We start from the raw sequence: 21,690 nt of genomic DNA, 5'->3' as shown, positions 1-21,690 counted from the left end.
AGGGCGAGGAAGTCTTTATTCGGGACTATTGTAACAGGGGAGCGTGAACTCAGCTCCTGTGCAGTGAGGAGGGAGTGGGAGGGAGTGGGTGGAAACTTACTAAGAGGAACAGTTAGGTACCAGGGGTGGGGAGGAGTCCAGATAAACTGGCTTAACAGGATTCCTTGCCCAAACTGGGCTCAGCAGGCCAAGGCCAGGGTCTGGAGCAGAAGAGGTCTCAGCGGAACCTGACCTAAGTTTGGGCAAGGAAGGAGTCATCGCGTGCCGTGGTGCCTGCAAGGCTGTGGATGCTTGGGGAAGGGTGCAGTCATGGGAGGCTTCCTGGAGGAGGTGGTATGAATGCAGGACAGCTGCTACAAGGTGGCTGGGGGAGCTCCCACTAGAGCTGTCCCCTTTGACCTTGACAGAAGCCCTGATGGAGGTGGGCAGGATCCGCACGCTGTTCACCTGCTCCCTCGGGGCCTGTCACTCTCACTTAGTCGTGGCGTGTATCTCATGGGTGCCATGCTTTGACCAGAAGGTGCATGAATCACGTCCCCGGGGGTGGCTGGGTAAAGAGAACAAGGTCGTTCTCGCTGAGCGAAAGGCTGGCCTCAAAATCCCAGGACTCAGCGTATTCCTCAGGAAGCCTGGAGACAGGTGTGTGTGTCGGGGGTGGGGACAGACCAGCGAGGCCAGCATGACCCATTTCCCACATCAGATGCTGGCCCGGCCTCCGAGAGCGTCTGGGGGCTCCTCAGCATACGCGCCATAGGGGCTTAATTTCCTTCATTTCCATAGGTACTTTAATAGAACTCGTTTTTTAAGTATTAGATTTACAGAAGAGTTGTGAAGATAATTCAGAAAGTTCCCATATATCTTGTGTGCACTTCTCTCTGTTATTAACACCTTAGGATAGTTTGGGGCATTTGTTACAGTGAAGGAACCACTATCGTATGTCGTCATTTGCTAAAGTCCACATGTGCTCAGACTTCCTTAGTTTTTACCTCGCATCCCTTTGCCGTCCAGGACCCCACTGCACAGTTAGACATCCTGTCTCCTTGGGCTCCTCCTAGCTGACAGTTTCGCAGCTTTTGATGATCTTGACAGTTTGGGGGAGCGGGTCACATGTTTTGTGGAAGGCCCTCTATTAGGTTTTGTCTCATGTTTTCCTCACGATTAGACCGGGTTGTGGGTTTGGGAGAAGGTGAGGTAACAGTCCTGTCCCATCACATCAGGGCTCACGCTGTCGGTGTGACTGATGGCTGTGACGCTGACCTTGGTCACCTGGCTGAGGCTTCTCCCTCTGAGGTTCCTCTTTTTCCTCCCCGTCTTCCTGTTCTCTTTGGGAGGAAGTCACTCTGCACAGCCCAGGACTCAGGAGTGGGGAGTCACGCCCACCCCCTTGAGGTCGGGCAGTGCACCTACATTCATTATAGGGGATTCTTCAGCCCTGGAAATGTGTACCTGCTCCCCATGTTAACTGACCCTGTCACCTCCGTGTGTCAGCGTGGACTCACAGACTCTCATACCTGGTTTTGCGTCATGTACCTGGTTATTCACCTGTTTAGCTTTGGCCACTGGGAGCTCTTGTGTGCCTTTGACACCCCCTCCCCAACCGGTGATTTTGTTTGTTTTTTGAGCACTTTCTTCCTTCTTGGCAGTACAAGATGCTCCAGGCTATATCTTTCCTACCCAATCCTGAAATAAGCCATTTCTCCAAGGAGTCCTGGTTCCTTTAGGGGACAGTGGAGTTAGAGAGCAAAATCGGGGTGCTGGGTGCCCTTGTTGCTCCTGGGCCCTCTCCACTGACAGCCAGGAAATACCTGTGCACACTCACCTGTGTACATGCACATCTGTAGGTAACCACCTGCCTCTGCCTTAGGCTGAGCGTGCCTTCAGCTCTGAGCCGTCACCATCTGGACCATCCCGGCCTCCTCCCCTTGCAGGTCTAACCTCGCTAACCCAAGGCAACACCGAAGACCTGGCTCCATCATCCACCTTTACCTAATCGTCGGTTCAGGGGTAGATGTGTGGCAGCGTCACAGTTGTCCTTCTGTATGCCACGGGAATGACTCCAACAGCTGGGGACAGAGCTATGTGCACCCCCCCTTGTGCCTTTGTTCCCGCAGACTCCACTATTTCCATGGTGACATAGGGCAGCGCCTTCCCCCCACCTCTTCCATTGAGGTGGGGTCACACATTTCCAACAGCTTAGATGCTCCTGATGCCGTCTGAACACCTTCTGGAGATCCCCCAGCCTCCTAAATGACTTGCTTGTGTACATTAAGGGTCACTCTGTGTTGTGAAGTGATGCTGGTTCTAACAAATGCATAATGCTATGTATTCTCCTTTACAGTATCGTCCAGAAGAGTTTTACTGGCCTGAAGTTCCCCTGTGCTCTCCTCTCCCTCCCTCCCTTCTCCTGCTCTCCTGTCCCCTCCTGTTTCCCGTCTTCTCTTCCCCAAACCCCTGGCAACCACGGATCTTTTTACTGTCTCTGTGGCGTTGTCTTTTCCAGAATGTCCCATAGTTGGAACCATACAGAATGTAGCCTTTTCACATTGGCTGTCTTTGCTAGGTAATATGCATTTAGGGCTCCCCCATGTCGTTTTGAGCTCAGTAGCTCATTTCTTTCCAGTACCGAGTAATATTCCATTGTCTTGATGGACCACAGTTTGTTTATTTACTCACTGCTAAAGGGCATCTTGGTTGCTTCCAGTTTGGGGTGATTATGAGTAAAAAGCAACTGTAAACATTCATGTGTAGTTTGTGTGTGTGTGTGTGTACATAAGCTTTCAAATAAATAAGGGTAAATACCTAGAAGCATGATTTCTGGCTCGTAAGAGTACGTTTAGTTTTGTAAGAAACTGACAGTCTTCCAAAGTGGCTGCACCATCCTGCATCCCTACCTGTAATGGGTGAGAGTTCCTGCTACTCTACAAACTCACCAGCATTTGGCGGTTAGTGTCTCAGATTTTGGCCATTCTAATAGGTGTGCATGGTATCTCATTGTTGTTTTAATTTGAAATTTCTTGATGAGAAGTGATGTTGAGTATTTTTTCATATCTTATTTGCCATTTTAGGGGAGGAGTCTATTCAGATCGTTTCCCCATTTTTCAGTTGGGTTGTTTGTTTCCTTAGTGTGGAATTTTCAGTGTTCGTGTACATTTTGGATACAAGTCCTTTGTCAGATGTGTAGTTTGCAAGTATTTTCTCCCATCTGTGGCTTGTGCATTCATTCTCTCTTTTGAGGATGGAAGTTTTTAGTGTTACCAATGCCAAGTTTATCAATTTTTGTCTTTCCTGGATCTTGCTTTCCGTGTCCAATCTATCTAACAACTCAGGTCCCGTAGATTCTCCTGTTTTCTTCCAGAAGTTTTACATTGTTGTGTTTATTTGCATCCCATTTAAGCTTGTTTTTGTGGAGGGTGGAAAGTCCGAATCCGGATGCACTTTTCACGTGTGGGATTCCAGTTTTTCCAGCAGTTTTTGTGGGAAGACGATCTTTCCTCCACAGGGTCACCTTTGCTCCTTCATCGGGGACTGGTGGCCCCTGGGGGCTCCTGTCTGCGTTGCAGGGCGTGGGGCTAAGCTCCTTCAGCGCAGGCAGCACCAGCCAGCCCTCTGAGGCAGTGACCCCACCAACCCCGTGCTTCCTGCAATCCACAACGATGCACCTTGAAACGGGGAAACAGGATTTTGCAATCAGCACCTTGGCTTGGGCTCCACCGCGCCTGCCTAAAAAAGCACACCAGAGCAAGTCAGACTGTGGTTGGGCTCTTCTGAACCACCCTGGGTCTCCCGAGCCCGGGGCCTCCCAAGATGGGGTCGTGGGCAGCAGGACTGTCAGGGCAGCTTCTCCATCACCCGGTCCTGCAGTGGGCTCATGCCGGGCAGCTGGCAGTCCCAAGCAGAGGCGGCTTCCGTGTGCCCCAGGGGTGGTGAAATGGCCTTTGTCTACCTGTGTCAGCGTGGGCTGGGCCAGAGGCTGCCCTGTGTCCCCCATGGTGCTGCTGACGGTGTCCCCTGAGATGGTTAGGACAGCCGGCCTGCTGGGTATCCCACCCCACTTTCCACGAGCTCACAGAGGTGCCATCTTACCCTCGGGAGTAAGCCGCAGAATCAGAATTCCATCTTTGTTGTCTGAGACCCTCTGTCTGGGCTTATCCCACCTGGGAGGACCACACCCTCGGTCTTGCTGAGGCAGGACCCCAGAGGCCAGCCCTGTCCCACTCTAACTGGCGAGGAGGCTGCAGGTGAGGGAGGGGGTGCCCGAGGGACCCCATGGGGTGCAGGGTAGGGAGGCTGCCCAGGCTGAGCCCAGGCTGGGAAACCGAGGCTCTGAGACGGTGGGCACCTCGGCCGGGCCGGAGCCTGTGGTCCCTGGAGGCTGGGCTGGGATGAGCACGGGGGCAGGAAGTGACTGCCACCGGGCTCGGTCCGGCCTGAAGGTCCTGGCAGGGTCAGAGGGGTCAAGGTCGGCCTGGGAGGTGACACCCAGCTGGGACGACGGGGAGGGGACACTTGTCAGCACAGGTTACCATGTTCTACTTCACATCCACCCAGTCGAGGCTCATCGGGATGCCAGGCAGGCTGGTCGCTGCCCCACTGGACCCCTGGCTGCTGGGGTGTCAGCGGGGAACCCCCAGCCCAGCAGGCCCCCCCTCGGCCTGCAGCCCTTCCCCCCACTGCGTGGGTCCTCGCCCTTGACCCTGCCCACCCGGCCCCGCCCACGGGACGGCTCCTTGCCCACAGCCACCAAGGCCATCAGCCTCCTCCAGGTGCCCCGGCCAGGAAGCCGGTCAGCCAGGGAGGGCGGGATGGTGCCTGGTCCCCTCTGCAGCCCCAGGAAACCTCCCCAGGCCTTCTGCCGATACAGATGAGAGGTCTGTCCCCAGATGTCCCGTCCAAGCCGGACGAGCTGCAGATGCCAGCCCTGTGTCCTCCCTGGTAGGCGGGCGAAGGGTGTGGGGGCAGATACCCCCAGGCTGCCCCCTCTGGAGGGCTGGGCCCACTGGAGGCCAAGCCACTGTCCCCACGCCCTGCCTGGGCCACCTTCTGTCCCCCTGGTGCTGGAGGCCAGGGAAGGCAGAGGGCTCCCCGTGCCCAGCTGATGGCCACACGTGTCCTGGTCCGTCGGGGATGCTACCGAGGGGTGCCCTCTCCTGAGATAAGGGGCAGGGAAGCGGCAGCTGAGGGTCTGCACAGGACTCCCAGCCCCTCGGGAAGGGGGGCTCGTCCCCGCCAGCCTGGCCTGCAGGTGCCCCTCCTGGAAGAGGAAACACTCGGGACTGGTGGCCACAGGGGGTTTACGGGGTCCCGGGCTGGCTCTCCCCACAGTGGCCTCCCCCTCAGCTGTCCCTGCCGAGGGCTGCAGGAGGGGCCCAGGCTCTGCCCTGACGCCCTCAGCCTCAGGGCACTCAGCCCCAACTCCGGGACACTGAAGCCTTTGAGTCCACTCGTGAAGGGAAAGCGGGTTTTCTCCACCATCACTGTCATCCTTCGGGGGTCATTTCCTGCACATCCTGAAAGGCAGATGGGAGCGAGGGCTTGGCAGGTCTCTGGTGAGACTGCAGGGAGCTCCTCGCCTCTCGGCCCCCTCTTCCAGCTCGGGAAGGACGTGGAGCCTGGTCCCGACGGTTGAGGCCCGGGAACACGGCTTGGCTCCGCGTCCCACCCCCTCCTGCCGGCACCCAGCCCCTTGGCCCTGGCTCATCCTGCATCCCCAGGGCCCAGTAATGGTCTGAAAGACAGATGAACTCACTTCAGATTGAAATGAGTGTCTTTGAAAAAGCAGCGTCATAGTTTGGTTCCAAGTCGGGTTCTCATCGGTGGTTCTGGCCCCAGGGAATCTGTCTGGTCTTGGAGTCATGTCTGGTCTCCACGTCTCGGGGGAGCCCGGGGGTGCCGGACACCCTTCAGAACACAGGACCGCCCCCCCAAACATCCACCTTGCCCCGGGCAGAAGCCCTGGGTTCAAGCCACCCAATGGGAGGGGGCAGACAGCCCTTCGGGGACATCATGGCCCAAACGGCCCCTCCTCCCATCGCCTGCCAGGGACATTTTTGGTCACCAGGGGTGTCACTGCTAACAGTGATGCTGGGTCACGAGACTGAGAACTGGGCCAGGAGTGTCCCAGACGTGCAGGGCAGGGGTGGCCCCTACTCACAAGTGATGGTCTGGACTGGCCCCGCGTGGACACCATGCCCCCTCCAGGAGATCGCCCACCACGACCCGGTGACTCCTCTGGGCTCCAGGTGCCTGGGGGTCCGGGGTGGGGATGGGGGCAGGAGCCTGGGAGGCCGACCGAGGGTCTTCTCTGTGCTGCTGACACAGCAGATGCCAGATCCTCTAATAGGGGCTCAGCTGGCAGAACGGCGCTGGGCTCTTTCTAGCTGAGGGAGGCTGCTGTCCAGTGCCCGTCTCCAGGCCGTGGCTCTGACCAGCACAGGGTGCCATGCCGGCTGGAGTGGGCAAGGTCTGGGGCGCGTGGGGCCCAGAGGCAAGGATCTGCCCGGTTTTCTGGCGTCTCTGGCGAAGGCCAGCCGGGCGCGGGCTGCTCCATCCCGCGGAGCAGAGTGACGCTGGCGTGCCTTTTACTGACTCCTGCGAGGTCGTGAACTGCAGCATAATTACCGCGTGTTCACAGAGCTGTGCTAACAGCGTTCAAGTCCAGCTCGGGCCAGGCCCCGGGACCGCGGAGACCCGCCAGCCATGCTCACCGCATTCACAGACACATTCGCGGGGTAGTTGACAGGGAGCCAGCTGGACAGGCCAGGCGCTTCGTGACGGACGTTTCAGGGCAGCACTTGCTGCCTCAAGGAGAACAATACAAGCGTTCTGTCCCCTTTACTGTCGCTCCGTAAACGCCGGCGCATCAGCGCAGGAGCAGGGCCCTGGGCCCGTGCGGAACCCTGCCCTGAACCTCTCCCGGGGTCCAGCGCCAGGAAGGGGCAGAAAGTGCCGTCTGCTGGGGAGGGGGCTCCCGGCTCCTTGCTCTTCAACCCGAAGCCAGGCAGCCAGGTCCGAGGACCAGCTTCCCCCTCGCTGGGAGAATGAGGCACCGCAGGGCGGCAGGCTGTGGGAGGGGTTGGGGAGGACGGGGAGCCCTGCGGCGTCCGGGGCCTGTGCTCGGGATACCAAGGGGTCTTGCGCTCGCCTTCAGGGACATCCGGGGAGGGTCTGCACCCCGCTTTGCTCCCCGACAGGGCTCCCGGAGGCTCAGCCCCTCCTGAAGGTCAGGTGAGCCCGGCTGCTGTGGATGAGACCTGCCAGGGCGCCCTCGGCCACCTCTGGGGTCTTGACCCCTCTGCCGCCAGGGCGGGGGTGAAGCCGCAGCCTCAGGCGCCTGGCAGGGGCAGCACCCAGCAAAGGGGTGTGGCTCCCGGTGGGCAGCAGCATCCCGACACCAGTCCTCCTTGTGGGCGGGGCTGGCCATCCCCCCACCCCCTGCGTTTCCAGGAGGGAGCTGGCCTGGAAAGGCCGCCTAGACAGGGAGGGAGCCCTCCAGCACCCAGACGTGGGTCCCTGTCCCTCTGACGCCCCCAACAAAACCCAGAGTGGGGGGCTGTGTGGGCTGTGTTGACTGGCCAGCTGTCCCCGGGCTCCCTTGCCTGGCACTATCCTTGTGACCACGCCGGGACCCTGAGCCGTGCGGTCAGACCAAGCTCTGCAGATCAGAGCCCCGTACGGCCTCGTTACCCAGCCCTGCCCGGCTCCTCGGAGCTGCGTTCACTGCACGGTGAATGGACTGGACTCTGTGCGGGGACCCAGGTGACAGTCGCTCTCGCGGGACCCGAGCCTCTTTCCCGCTCCCACAGTGAGAGGCCCCAGGGAAATCTCACACCTTCAGGCTTTCCTGGCGTGTGGTGGAGATGTCACAGAGCACGTAGCGACGTGTAGAGGGACAGTGGCCGGCGCCCTGAGTCTGGGTGCAGCCTCTCCGCGCCCAGCACTCTGTGCCATCCTGTGGGCGGCTGCACCTAGGGGTGTGTGGTAGATCCCGCTCTGGAGCCCTCACCCTGTGCTGGGTGCTGGCAGAGCCTGGCGAGTCCTCTGGTCAGGAGGGGCCTGGGCACCCGCTGCCGGGGGGATCTGCCCTGCCTTGGTGGCCGGTACGGGGTTGGCTGCAGTGGTGAATCTGCTCCCCCTGTGACCACAGCAGAGAGGACACGGCCTCTGGGATGCTGGCCGTGCAGCTCCAGGCAGAGGTGGGCCCGGGTGGAGTCACCGACTGGGATTCTGGAGGCCTGGGTTGGTTCTGCAGGGCAGGGGGGCCTTGACTGACAAGGCTGGTGACCCCACCTGGGCCCTGCAGGCTTGCAGGGGAGCATGGAGTGGAGGGGTCGGGGTCTGCCCGGCTCAGCGTGCAGACCAGGGGACAGAGGACGAGGACCCGCCTGAGGCGCCCAGGGTCCCTGACGGCAAGGCCAGGCCGCTGTGGTCCAGGCTCGGATGGTCCCCTCCAGATGGAGAGGTCACAGGGCCTCCCAGGTGGAGCTGTCCAGCCCTGACCCTGCAGGCCTCGCCCCTCTGTGGAGTCTGGGGAGGCAGCGGGACCGCGCTGACGTGCGGGGTGATCCGCGTGGCCACCAGCGTCCTCACTGCCCCCGTCCCTCCCAGCTAGAGGAAGAGGACTGAAAGGTGCGGTGGCCCGGTGCACCCCACGAGGTGTCGTTTCAGCGGGGTCTGAGGGCATGAGTTGGGAGGGGCCCTTGTGGACCTGAACGGAGGAGGGGGCACAGCCCAGGGTAGCCGGGCTCTGACAGCAGGTACCAGGGAGGACAGACCAGGGGCCCAGGGATGGTGGGTGATGCCGGACATGTGGAGGGGCAGCGCTGGGCCTGTGTGTCCTGCGGGATCTGTCCCCGTCCAGCCTTCTCCAGGGCGGAGCACAGCCCCACGAGGTCACACACAACCCCAGACCCCTCTGCCCTCTGCAAGCCTGGCCTGGGCCGCCTCTAATGACCCTCCCCTCCCCAGACTGAGGGCCCAGAACCGGCCACAAACAGCTGCTCCTCGCGGGGGGCGCCTGTCTCCCCAGGTGCTGGCGGCGAGGGTGTCTCAGGGGCCCTTGATCCATCCCTGCGTTTCCATCTTGAAGCTCAGTTGGCAGCCGGCTCTGAAATCTCACATCTCAAGGACAAGCATCCTGCCTCTGGGCACTGCCCTGTCCTCCGTGGGTTGATGGCAGTGGCAGTGACAGCAGGGGGAGGTCCCTGACCGCCACGTGGTGGCTTCTGCTAGCTCAGGTCACCTGGCATCTCTGTGGCCCACCCTGCAGCTTTCTCTGTGCAGCCTGGGTGAGCCTGGGGAGGAGGGGAAAGGGGCGCTCGGCCAAGGGGGCGGGACACTGATTTGATGTTAAGGCTGCAGTGGAGCCGCTGGAAGGAACTTAACTAGAGAGGCTTTGATCTCGGTTCCAAGAGGCCCTGGAAAGCCTGCTCCATTGCCGTAATCACAGCCATTATTCTTTTCCTTTTTATCACAGTTCCCTCCACCAGCTCTCATCCAGATGAAAAAGCCAGGCTCTCAGAGAGCCCGGGCGAGCCTCTCTCGGAAGGGCCTGCCGGGCAGGCGTCTCTAAGCAGAGGCCTCTCGCTGAGCTGGTGGCCACAAGCGGACTCTCTCCTTTCTCCCCCGTGCTTTCCTGGGGGCCCTTCCCACATCTGCAGACTTACAGGAGGCTGCGGGACGAGCCAGGCAGTGGGCAGGGGCTCTGGGCATCCGCGGCAGCCAGCAGAAGGTTCCAGAGGGGGCGCCCGGCCATGGCAGGGGGCTGCCCCCTGCCCCTCTCGTCCCAGCTCATCCTGCTTCTGGGCGTGGGAGGAGGACGTGGCCCGGGTGGGAGGACGGGACAGCCCAGGGTAGGAGAGGGCGTGGCCGTGGACAGGAGTGGCAGTGACGGGACAGGAGCAGGCTGGGACCGGCCAGCTGGATTCTGGGAGGTTTGCATGAGAAGATCTGTGACTCTGCTGGGCAGGCCATAATTCTATTTCACAGTTGTGTTGTTGGGGACAGCCAGGGGCTAACTTACGGAGCAGGGTGAGTTCAAAGGCTTGTCTTTAAGTTGGGAGAAGGCGGGTGCCGTGCTCTGAGCCGTGAGGATCATCTGTCTGCGAATGTGACCCGTCCCTCGATTATCCCAAGTTCAGCTCCCCTCCCCGATCCTTACGGACAGGTCGCCTGCGAAGCATCACCAGGCAGGGTCGCTGTTGGGGGGACCTCGACTCCAGGGACCCAGTCCTACCGCCCAAAAGGTCAGGGACGGCCCCACAGCTTAATGGGTCGGGCCACCGCCCCGTCGAGGCCTGAGCTGCAGAGCGGCCTGGGCTGGTCCCCTGTGCCGGGCCACGGGAGGGGCCCTTCTGTGAGATGCCGGTTTCCCTTGATTTCTTTGTCTCCCTCACACCCCCAGCCCATGCAGAGATCATCCTTGGCTGGTCCCCACACCCTTCCACAGGGACCTGGACTTTGGGACCGGCCACACGTGTTTAAGTGGAAGTTGAATGGCGATCCGGAACGCCATGCTCGGCTTTCACCACAAGCTTGGTTTCAGTGTAACTCAAATATCGAGACTGTGACACTCCATCTGGTCGTAAGGTGTTCTTTTCTGGCTTCTTTTAACCCTCACGCTAGTGTTTATATAACTAGGGGTGGAACTAAACACGGGTCCCTTAGTTTGAGAGTCCAGGGTCCCGGCAGTTGGCTTCAGTTTGGAAGTGGCTCTCGCTTTGTCCAGGAGGGGCGGGCTGTGGATTAGGAAGCCGGAGCTTCTGCTCTCCGCACGGCCTCCTGCTGACGTCGGGGCCCTGGCCCCCCCATCACCCCGGGCTGGAGACGGAGGGCCGCGGCCTGTGGTTTGGGGGCAGGACTAGCGTGGGTGGGGGCTGGAGCCGGGTTCCAAGGGCAGCAGGAGAGGGGCGTGCTGGGCCGGGGCAGCGGGCAGTGGCGCCCGTCCCCTGATGGGAGCCAAGCTGCTTGCTGTCCAATCGGGAGTCCCAGCTGGAGGTGGGGGGCTCGTGGCTGAGGGGCAGGTGAAGAAAGCCCTTTGCAAACGGGAGCTGCAGGTGCAGCTGCAGCCGCCTTGCAGGGTCCCTGGGGTGTCTGTGCTCAACCTGCCCTGAAGTCCTTCTAAGGAAATGGGGGCTGGGCTCCACAGGGGGTGTCCTGAGCAGGTTGGGGCGAGCGCACCCCTGCGGGTGTCCTGACCGCAGAGACACAGAGCCGGGCATGGGGGATCTCCCAGCCTCCCCCCTCTCTCCGAGGCCTTCAGCCTGGGAGCTGCTCCGGCCGCCCCTCCCCTGTCTGCCTCCCCCTTACCTTGTCTCTTGGCCTCGGGCCAAACTGGCTGGTGAGTTTAACCCACAGTTAACGCAGTAACAATAGTCATCTCCTAATGGATGCTCAGAGTCTGCGTGCGCCTTAGGGCGGCACAGCGCCTTTGCCTGGGTTACCAGCGCTGCCTCGCTCCCTCCTTGAACTCTGTTTTCGTCCAGTGCTATTTAAATCCATGGTGACATGTTCCACGTACGCTGGAGAGCATGAGGTGAGGGGCCCCTCCCACCACCGTCCCCACCCAGCGGCAGTGGCAGCGGCATCCACACTGCTGCCCGCTCCCCGCTGTCACCAGGCCCCCCCCGTTACCCCTAGTGATTCCTTAACTCTTTCCTCCTCCCGATGGCGCTCATAGTATTTTCTCATTGTGTAACACTTTGGCAATGAGCCAAGCGCAGATTCGGATGCCCGTTCGGGGTGACCGTGGACAAAGTGGTGGCCCGAGAACATGGTGAGGCTGCTGACCCATGAGCACCATGAGAGCGCAGCACAGGGGGGCCCTGCGTGCAGAATGGAAACCCTGCACGGCGGAGGGATGCGCCCCAGGGCGTGAGAGGCCATCCACACCACAATTTCCAGTGGCCAAGGCCACATCCCCGTGTGCCACGCGGGGCCCTCCATGTTCTCTGGTTTGTCGCGGCGATGCGCAGTGACACGCCGATTGCTGGCGTCTTCCTCTCCCGCCTAGGCAGACCCCTACAGGTCCACTCCGAGGGCGAAGGCAGGTGGCCTTTGAGGGTCTCGGCACTGAGCGCCCCTCGCCCCACACAGGTCCCACCGAGGGCTGCGTGCTCCTCGGTCGCTGGCGGGACTGGTGAGACTGGAGAGTCTTTCCCATCCTCCCTGGTGTCTGATTTCTCCTGCGAGGAGCCGCCTGCCCCTGGCCTCTCCGGGGGGAGGAGGTGCTCTGCCCGTCTTACGGGCGGAGGCGTCTGCCAAGGCGGGGGGCCAGCCCAGGACCAACCCAGCAGCCCTTCTCTGCAGTCCGGGGGGTGTGGGAACTGAAGCTCCCAGCTCAGGAGCGCAACAGCTCCATGTCCTGTGTGTGTCTGTGAGGTTCAGGACGTCACCCCGAATCAAAGCAGCAGGCAGGCCCTGCCGGTGGGACCTGGTCCCTCGAGGGAGAGGGGTGGGGAGCAGTCTTGCACCCCGACCTACACCCAACATCCCAGGAAGTCGTGTTGAGGCCAGTGGGGAGAGGTTTGCTGGATGGGATTAGGTGCCGGCCACTTGGCTCCAGACTTGGGACACCCCCCCACCCCCGCTCCATCCCCCCAGCTGGGAGCCCTCCGTGTACTCAGGACACATGTGGAAAGGCCGTCTGAGACCTTCTCGAGGCCAGTGGGCCACCCCCCCGCCCAGAAAACAAGGGCCTCTGTCTACCCCGGGGGCGATTTGAGTGTGTCTACCACGTGGACCCACTGGACCTCTTGGATGTGTTGCCATCACTGGTGTGGCCTCACCTGCAGGAACAGCAGGGCCAGTCCAGGCTGGACCACGGGGCCGCGGGACGAGGAAGAGGCTCAAGGTCATTTAGGCTGGTGGGTTACAACGTCCTGGACCATAAATCTTGGTTAAAAGCAATTGTACGCAGCAGCCGGGAACACACAGCTGCCATCCTGTGCTGTGTCCCCCCGACCAAGTCCTGCAGCCCCCGGGCTCCTGTCCTGAAAGCTGACCGGTGGTGGCTCACACCAGGGGTGCAGGAATCAGCAGCAAAGGGTGTGCGGGACTTTCTGGGAGACGGGAGACTCTGCAGGTCGGGGGTGTGGGTTGGCCTGGGTGGGCGCCTGGAGGACTCACGGCCTGCGCGCTCACAGCAGGCGCGTTTTACAGCACGTGTACTGCGCCTGGGACTTGACTTCATAAAGTGCCGTCCTTGGGTTTCACAAGGATTGGCAGGTCCTAACACAGGATTTCATAACCGCGCATCTCACCGCCCTCCATGCCTCGCAGGACGGGGCCTGCTCTCTTTCAGAGGCGTCCTGGGTGTCCTTAGCTGGGAGCGGCTCGTTCTGGATCCAGAGGTGACGAGGATGAGGGTTTGATTTAGGTCACTGCTGTCGTCATGAGTTCTCCTTGAGCTTTAACTGAAACCTGGTTCCCTGTAACCACTCACCATCGCCCGTCTCCCAAAGGGCCCTGTGAGGCCCAGGACACTCACGGCAAGGCCCTGACCCACGCTGGCCGTGGGGCACGTGCAGATGCTAAATGCACCCCCAGACTTGCCAGACCCCCCATTCTGTGGGAGACAGAACGCCTGCAGCCCTTCCCACCAGAGTGCAGTTGCCCTGGTTACAGGTGCGGTGCGGTGCCCCAGGCCCAGCCAGAGACGAGCCAGGGCCCCTGGGTCCTCCCACCACAAACTCCACGGGCCTTGTGGCTCCCACCTCCTGGTCCCCGTGTGGGCCTCCATGTCCCCACCTACATGGCCTGGACCCTCCCCGAGGGCAAAGCCGCCTTCTCATCTGGGTCTTTCCCTCCTGTTGGGGACCTGCCCGGGCCCCTGTCTTCCTGGTCACGCGTGTGCCTGGTGGTGACCCAGCCTGTGGTCAGCTCCGGGCCCCGTGCTGGCCTCAGGCCCTGCTGGCCTCCTCGGCAGCCCAGGTTTCGTTCTCATCCAGGCACAGGGCTGACACTCGTGATTGCTAAATTCCATCCTCTCTGAGTGTCTGTCACAGTCGTTCTGAACCTTTATTCTGTCAGACATCCTCCCAGATTGATGTCGGCACAGACTGGATTAAATAACTGTGGTGCCTTCCCGGGAATGGGGCGGGGGCTGCCTGAGGGCCAGGCCCAGCTGAGTCGCCCCAGGGCCTCTTCCCACCCGGGAGGCCACGGGGCATTGGCTGCCCAGAGCTGTCCTTTGGTATCCCATCCATCTGGAGCCGGGGGCCTGGACCACGCCCTCCTGAAACCTACACCCAGGTTACAGACCGTTCTCTTCACTGAGAAATGACGCCTGAGAAGGAGTTTGGACCCCCTCAGCCCTTCCAGTGACTGGGCTCAGAGTCTGGGTGGTGGCCGCCCTGGTCTAGGGACCGTGCTGGCGATGCTGAGGTGCTGGTATCCGGCCATCCTGCCTGGTCCGGCTCAGGGAATAAATGAAACTTGGCAAAGCTTGACTCAGCCAAAACATAGCAGCAGGGACCATGCCCATGAGTACTCGGGATGCAGCGGCCCTCCGCTCACAGCCTGCGGGGTCCCGGGGACCAGGAGGCCCCCAAGGGCTGGGTGCGTGTTCCACAGAAACTTTCCACAGGGTCCCTTCCCCGAGCCCCAGGCCCCCAGTCAGGATCTCTTGGGCATGGGAGCAACCTCTGTGAGCTGCTTGTGGAAAATCTGTAGAAACAGGGACGGTAGTGGTACTTGCCTTGATGGGGGAGCGTCGAGGGCATGACGTGGCCCCCCACCAAGTCTGGTCCGGCCCCTCAGGGACCCGTGCTGTCGCTGGGGGCAGCTCTGCACTCCTAGCCTCTGCGTGGGTGGTAGGAGCCCCCGGCCCCTGGTCCTGGGGCACATTCAGCGGCCTGGATCACTAAGGCACCGAGGCAGTGAGCCCCTTGGGGGTCCGCTCCCAAGCCGGGCTCCCCTCCTCGGGCTCAGCCACCACCAGCCGGGCAGGCGTGGCACGCGCCCTCCCCCGTCCCAGCAGCAGGGACGGGCCCCTGCACATCCCAGCCCTGCAGGTCCTGGTACGTCTGAACCCCAGGCTGGGCAAGGCTGCCTCCTAATGGGTGGCCAGGATGGGGGTGAGCGGTGACGGACCTGACCTCTCCTGGGGAGGTGTTTCCTGCTCTCCCGTGGGACCCCCAGCTGCAGGCAGAGGTGACAGCGTCCAGGGGGAGCGTGGCCAGCTGTTTACGTGGAATGACGTTCCCACGAGTGTCAGGGGACAGAATCGGGCCATAGAACTGGAGATTTGCGTGACCACCCACACGCACCCTGACCTCTGCCGTCTAGTGAGAAGCTGCAGGCCTGTCTCTGGGGGAAGGTGAGCATCTCTTTCTTTTTTTACACGTCTCTCTACGGCATCTGGCTTTTGTTAAATGCTTATGGTGCTGCCTTTCTCCTAAGAAGACTCCCTGGAGTTTTGTTTCTTTCCGTCTTCACGGCAGCCGCCCATCACCCCTCAGGCACACGCGTGTGCACGCATGGATACTCTCCTCCCTGGGCCCCGGCAGGGCCTGTGGGTCCAGGCGCCAGGCTGGGCTGGGGGGGCAGCTGTGGGGAGGCCCGGCCTGTGTCCCCCCTGCAGAGGAGGACGTGGTCAGGTGTGGGCCGTGTGCACGGTGGGAGCAGCTGTTGGGGAAGGAATTGTGATTTCTTGTTTGTTTTATGTTTGAAGCATTTTTTTTTCTTTCTGGTTTTAAAAGTAATGCAAGTTCTTTGTAACAAAAATACCTGGGAGAAGACAGAAAGAATTATAATCCCACCCCCCACCCCGCCACCCGGAGAAAACGCCGACCACGTCTTGTGTGTTGATGTGCGTGTCTGTGTGTGTGACAGAGAGGGAGCAGAGGTGAGACGAGGGAAGGAGGGAAGGGGGATCCCAGACTCTAGAATCTTCCTGGCTGCCCCCTCCCAGAGGAGGAGGGCCCACCGGGAGGCGTGTGGGGACTGGCCTGGCCCATTGCAGGCCTCCCCACTCCTCTTGGAGGCCCGTGTCCCACGTGTGCTCCTGGCTGTAACCGTGGTGCTGTCCCAGACCCTGGGGTCCCTGGTTCCTTGAGCTTCAGGAGCGGGGGGTGAAGGGCGGGCACGGCGAGACCTGGGGAGGGTCATTCCTGGGGGCAGTCGGCTCCCAGGGGGTCCTGGCCGGCCTTCAGCCAGGTGCATGGGTCAGGCCCTGTGGCTGAGATACCCATCGTCACGAAGCCGCTGGCCTGGTCAGAGGACATCGGGGCTGAAGTGCGAGGCGGTGACATTTTCACAACAAACCAGAAATCTGAGTGGAACAGAGAGGTTTCCAAGTGCAGGTTGGGTGCCTGCCTGGAGCTGGCTTGAGAAGACCCCCAGAGTGCCACGGGGTGTCCAGGACCTCAGCCCCGGTTAAGGTGGCCGGTGTGGTCCTCTGGGGGCCCAGGGCCAGCTGGCTGCCTGTCCTCCCCCCTGCCCTGTGCCCCGCACTTGGATGCAGGTTGAATGAGGTGCTGTGGGTTCCTGGGCAGCTGGGTGGGGGGCCTGGGAGCTCCAGGTCAGGGTGGGCAGATGGAGGGACCAGCACCTCGGAGGAGGGCTCCGCTGAGTCCATGGCGAGTCCGGTGAGTTCTGAGCACGTGGTCAAGTTCTAAGTACTGTGAGCAACGAGGTACCACCTGTATGTTAACTGCGCAGCCCAAGTTCACTGTTGGCCCCCGGAGCAGCACCGACAGCGTGGGCAGGGCCGGGCAGTCTTCTCCTCGACAGCGGGCGGCCTCACGGTGTGGGTGGACCACCTCTCTCGCACCTGAACTCCGTGCTCGGCTGTGTGAGCTGTGGGGAGAGCCACCTGGTGTCTCAGGACGCCGCCTCTTCCGAGCTCCCCGAGCGCCGCTTGAGCCTCTATTCTGAGCCCCTGTGCTGATGCGCTGCCGCCCGATTCCTGTCCCCTTGCCCTTCCCCTGGGCTGCTTGCTTCCAGGAGCCCTGGACCTGCCCGTGGGGGCCGTTCACGTACTGCCGTTTGCCAGCATTGTCAGAGGTGCGGGGCGCCTGACCTGAGGACAGCGCGGTGGAGCCTGGGGGCAGGGCAGCCGGGGATGGGAACGTTTATCCATGAGCTCCTCCAGGGGTCGGGGACAACATCCGAGACCCAGCCCAGCCCGGGGAAGATGGTCACGGCACAGGGCGAGGACCGCGTGAAGGCCCTGGGATGAAAGCCCGGGAGGAGACCCGAGTCTGCAGACAGCCAACCCCCAACACGGAATTGAGGGCTGGAGACCCCAGAAGGGGCAGTCAGGGCAGCCGAGGAAACACGGGTATGGAGGGATGGAGAGGGGCCGGGCTGGGCGCCCCATCTGTGAGCTGGTAATAACTTCATAAACCAGGACCCATGCTGTCCCGAAGGCAGGCAGAGCCATGCGTGGCCTGCGCCCATGCACCCCGGTGCTGGCTCGTTCCCTGTTGGGCTTTTCCACACTCTCAGACAGAGATGGGTTTTCTTCCTTTCATAGATTGATGGTGTCCCCAAAAGATACATTCAGGTCCTAACCCTGTTACCTGTGACAATGGCCTTATTTGGAAATAGGGTCTTTGCAGCTGCGGTCAAGTTAAGATGAAGTCATTAAGTGAACCCTAATCAACGTGACCTTATGAGAAGAGGAGAGACACCAGGAGGTCTGTGATGATGGGACTGATGTGACTGCAAGGCGAGAAAGGGCCACCAGGACCCACGCGAGGCAGGAAGGTCCCCCCTCCACGGCCACCCTGAGAGAGCCGGCCCTGCCGAGGCCTCGATTTCAGACTTGCAGCCCCCAGGCTACGGGTGAAAGTTCTGGGGGTTAGGCCCCCAGTCTGTGACTCCTCTTTACGGCAGCGCCTGGGCCCTGGCTACTGTCCAGTACACTTGCTGTCAGCCGCATCTCCACGTGGGTGCACGTGCAGAGGAACTGGGGGGCCCTTGGCGGCCTTGTCCTTTCCTACCCCAGCGCCACTGGTCCACGGGGCATGGTCCAGAATCGTGGCACCTGGGGGGATGATGGCGTTAGGCTGACGGCTGCCGTGTGAGAGGTGCACTGGACGTAGAAGCCCTCTCAGCCCCCCGGCGGGGACCTTGCCCGGCCACCCCCTTACAAACGAGGGTCCAGGCTCTGGAGGTGCGATGTGCCTGGGTTAGGGGTTTCCCGTGGCTGGTCGGTCAGTTGCTTTGTTAGTTACTGACCAGGGCTCAGGTTCTGAGGAGACGGGCCTCTGCCGGCCACTGACGTCAGCCAGAGGTGTCTGGGGTCAGGGTGGGCGGCAGCGAGGACCGGGAGTGCCCGAGCAGCCCCACGGCAACACGCAGAGCTTAAAATAACAGCCGGGACAGAACCCACGCAGCTGCCCTACCGCACGTCGCAGAGTCGGACCAGCCCACAAGTCTCAGCATCTTTGCCGTGAGCTCCTGGACCCCCTCAGATGCACGGTTGCCCGTGATCACGTCTGTCTTTGAGGCTCTAACCACTGTTGTCACCAGAAACGTACACCTCGTTATCCACGACACTCTTCCCTCTGCTGCATTTGTTTATCTACTTATTTATTTACGCGTCTGTTTGTTTACTTTTGCCTGGTTCTTAGCGCAGTATATAATTTTGCATGTAATTAGTGCACGTTCAAGTTCAAGCCTTCAGGGAGGCGGCACTGGGGTGTTGGCCATGGAACAGGCTCTGCTCAGCAAGGGGTGGGGTCCCAGCAGGTGGAGGAGGAGGGGCCTGGGGCCCACATCCTTCCTCCTGCACCTGTGTGGGTCTCCCATGAGCTGTCCATGACGGGCTCTGGGCGGCTGGCTTGGGGTCCCCGTGCACAGCTCCCTTCAAGCCCTGGGCCGGGCATGTCTGGTACCCACTGCAGACACCCCCTTGCCTCTTGGGTCAGGTCACACCCAGACGTGGCTTTCCCCAGGTCAAGGTGGCCTGGGCAGCCCTGGGCTAATGGAGCCGGTGACTACTCCACTCACTTTGTCCTGCCAGCCTGGCCCCCGGGCTGGGCACCCGGAGGTGACATCAGTGACAAAAAAGCAGGGCAGTCCTGTGCAGTGAGCCGCCTGGAGGACCCGGGGGCTGCCTGGAGGAGGGGGCCAGGGGTGACAGCAGTGTATGAGGAAGGACACCCAGGGCTGAAGAAACGGCTGCCTGGGAGCCCCAGGGAGCTGCCAGCTTTTCCTCTGTGGGGTGGACACTGCCACCCTCCTCCTCTGCACGTGGGGACCGTCTCCTGGGTGTCACCTCCTCGTCGTTCCCTTGTTTGGAGCTGCAGCATGCACCCCCATCCTCTCTCCCTGCCGACCCCCTGCATAGTGGTGGGCTGGGATCTGTACGGGGCCGTATCCTCGAGCTGGGAGGGACCTTCAGGGGCAGAGTACCGTTCGCTTCCTCACACTGTGGTCCCAGGGCCCAACGCAGAGGGTGGCATACAGTGGCGCTTATTGTTTGCTGAGGGAATGAAAGTGAGGCAGCGAGTGGACGCCCCGGTGGAGGCTGTGGCCATGTGGCCACACCGAGGGGCCACCCGGTGTCACCAAGACGTCTAGGCTCACAGCTCCGGGATGACCGGAGGGCACCAGCCAGGCCCGGGGAGGACCTGCAGGCTCCCTGGGGCCAGCGGCCAGGCTTCCCTCGTCGGCAGCCTCCGTCCAGCGCCAGCGCTGCCTCTCTGGTCAGTGTCACTCTTCAGAGCACCTTGGTTTACGGGCAGGCGTGTCCCTCTGCTGGGACGCTGGCCCCCTCGACCCCTCAGAGCAGTGGGTGCCCTCCCTGGATTTAGGAGTCACGTGGGGGGGTGAGGAAGCCAGTGAAACCCATGGAGTCGAGACGGGTCCCTTCTCTGCAGGTTGGGCCGGTCCAGACACAGACCGAGGCTGCTCCAGGCCAGCCTGGCCTCCCACCGCGGAGCTCTGTGCAGCGCAGGGCCTGACTCGTGACCGGGGGCCCTTCCCCCGTGACTCAGCCCTTCATTTCCAGGCGTGGCTGAGATGGGGCCACGTTTAACGTCCTGTCGCCCAGGCAAGGCTGCCAAAACCATGCTGTACAAGCGTGGAGGTCGCTGGCCTGACCCAGTGCATTGGCTTTTATAGGGCGGGTCTGACAGCGTCGTCTGGGGGGTTCAGCTGTCCCTCTGGGTCCCTCTGCAGGCGGGCGCCGGGTGGGCACTCGGTGTGGTGCCGGGACGGCTGGTCTCCAGGCGCGTCCGCTCAGCCCCATCTGCGCCTCTCTTGCAGGTCAGCTGGCGGCCGGCACCTGTGAGATTGTGACGCTGGACCGCGACAGCAGCCAGCCGCGGAGGACGATCGCCCGGCAGACGGCTCGCTGCGCCTGCAGGAAGGGGCAGATCGCGGGCACCACCAGAGCCAGGCCCGCCTGCGTGGACGGTAAGAGCCCCGGCCCGGGCGGCCGTCGGGGGCCCCAGGAGGCTGCGTGCCCAGGGTCCACGAGATGCCCGCAGCCCCCAGGACATTCCGCGAGGCGCCCTGCTCGCTGGGCAAGGCCTCGGGCTGCACGGGGCCGCCACCCCCCGCGGTGCCGGTTGTGCACCTGAGCCTGCCTGCTGGCCGTGGGCGTGGAGTGGGGGCTGGCGGGGAGCTGGGTGCCCACAGGGCCAGAGGGCATTTCTTGGCCAGTCGGGGTTGCTGCAGGCAGAGGGGGTGGAGGCGGTGCCACCAGCGAGATGGCCCTGATGCCCGTGTGGTCTCTGTCTGAGGTGCCAGCGGGGCTCCTCGCCCTGCGGGTCTGGCAGGTGGCAGGTGGAAGGTGCCCCAGGCTTTGTGACGTGCAGCGGGGCCGCCACAGGCTCCCAGGACAGCCGACGCGATGCACCCATTGGGTAGGCTGGTGGCACCACTGAGGCTGAGCCGGCTGGGGGACGAGACATGTCCTGTTAACATTCTTGCTGAGTTAATGCTCAGGCACCTTGCGGGAGGTGGTACCTTTGGGGACCGTCCTCAGAAACAGACCCACAAGCCGTCTTTACAAAGCGGGGAGGAGTCCCCGCAGCTTCCGTCAGGGCACCGATGTGGGTGCGTCCCCTGGTGCAGGAGACGCCGTGGGTGCTCTGCAGGAAACCTGGGCATCCCAAGGCCGGACGCAGCGGGGCGCAGCAGGGGTCTGGGGCGGGGCCAGTGGGCGAGTGTGGGAGGCGGCGTCGGAGCCGGGCCAGAGCCCTGCCCAGCCCCAGGCTAGAGCAGGGGGGACACCTCTCTTCTGGGCGGCCTGGGGGCTCCCGTGGGCCTGGCTGGCAGCTGCCTGTGTTAGTCCACGCTCCTTGGGGTGGATGGCCCCATGCAGGGGTGTGGGGCGGCTGGAGGAGACGCGATCACAGCAGTCAAGGTGGAGGGTCCAAGGTATCAGCCGGTCCATCCCGTGGGGGCGGCAGGGATGCACAGGGTCGCCCAGAGCTGGACTTGGACCCTGGCTCTTCTGGTCGCTCCCTCCCCTCCCCTACAGCCTCTGCACGGGCTCTGGGGCCCCAGCTCCCTGGTTCAACCCGCTGCCTCCCCCCGGGAGTCCCACCGGCTCCCCTGCTCTGACCTAGGACGTGGGGGGAACCACCTTGCCTGCTGCAGGCGGTGCTGGCGAAGGTCACGGGCGAGGTGACGGGCGTGAGCACAGGGCTGGGGCATCGTGAGCTCCCGGCCACTCTGGGAGGTTCACCAGCAGTGCGGGTAGGGCTGTATCAGGAGCAAGGACACATCATCCCC

General features: G+C 62.1%; 1 protein-coding gene across 2 annotated transcripts in view; it reads left to right on the top strand.

Moving 5' to 3' along the window:
* TAFA5 (TAFA chemokine like family member 5) overlaps positions 1-21,690 on the top strand; it is a 195,204-nt gene that overhangs the window by 103,822 nt on the left and 69,692 nt on the right. For both annotated transcript variants that reach the window (XM_061205502.1, XM_061205501.1), the window contains exon 2: positions 20,215-20,364. In XM_061205502.1, coding sequence (XP_061061485.1) covers positions 20,215-20,364 — 150 coding nt within the window. The remainder of the gene's footprint in view (positions 1-20,214; positions 20,365-21,690) is intronic.

Source organism: Eubalaena glacialis, chromosome 11, assembly GCF_028564815.1.
Source record: "Eubalaena glacialis isolate mEubGla1 chromosome 11, mEubGla1.1.hap2.+ XY, whole genome shotgun sequence".
NCBI lineage: Eukaryota > Metazoa > Chordata > Mammalia > Artiodactyla > Balaenidae > Eubalaena > Eubalaena glacialis.
Note: the sequence above shows the minus strand (reverse complement) of the source record. Positions and strands in the feature narration are given on the sequence as shown.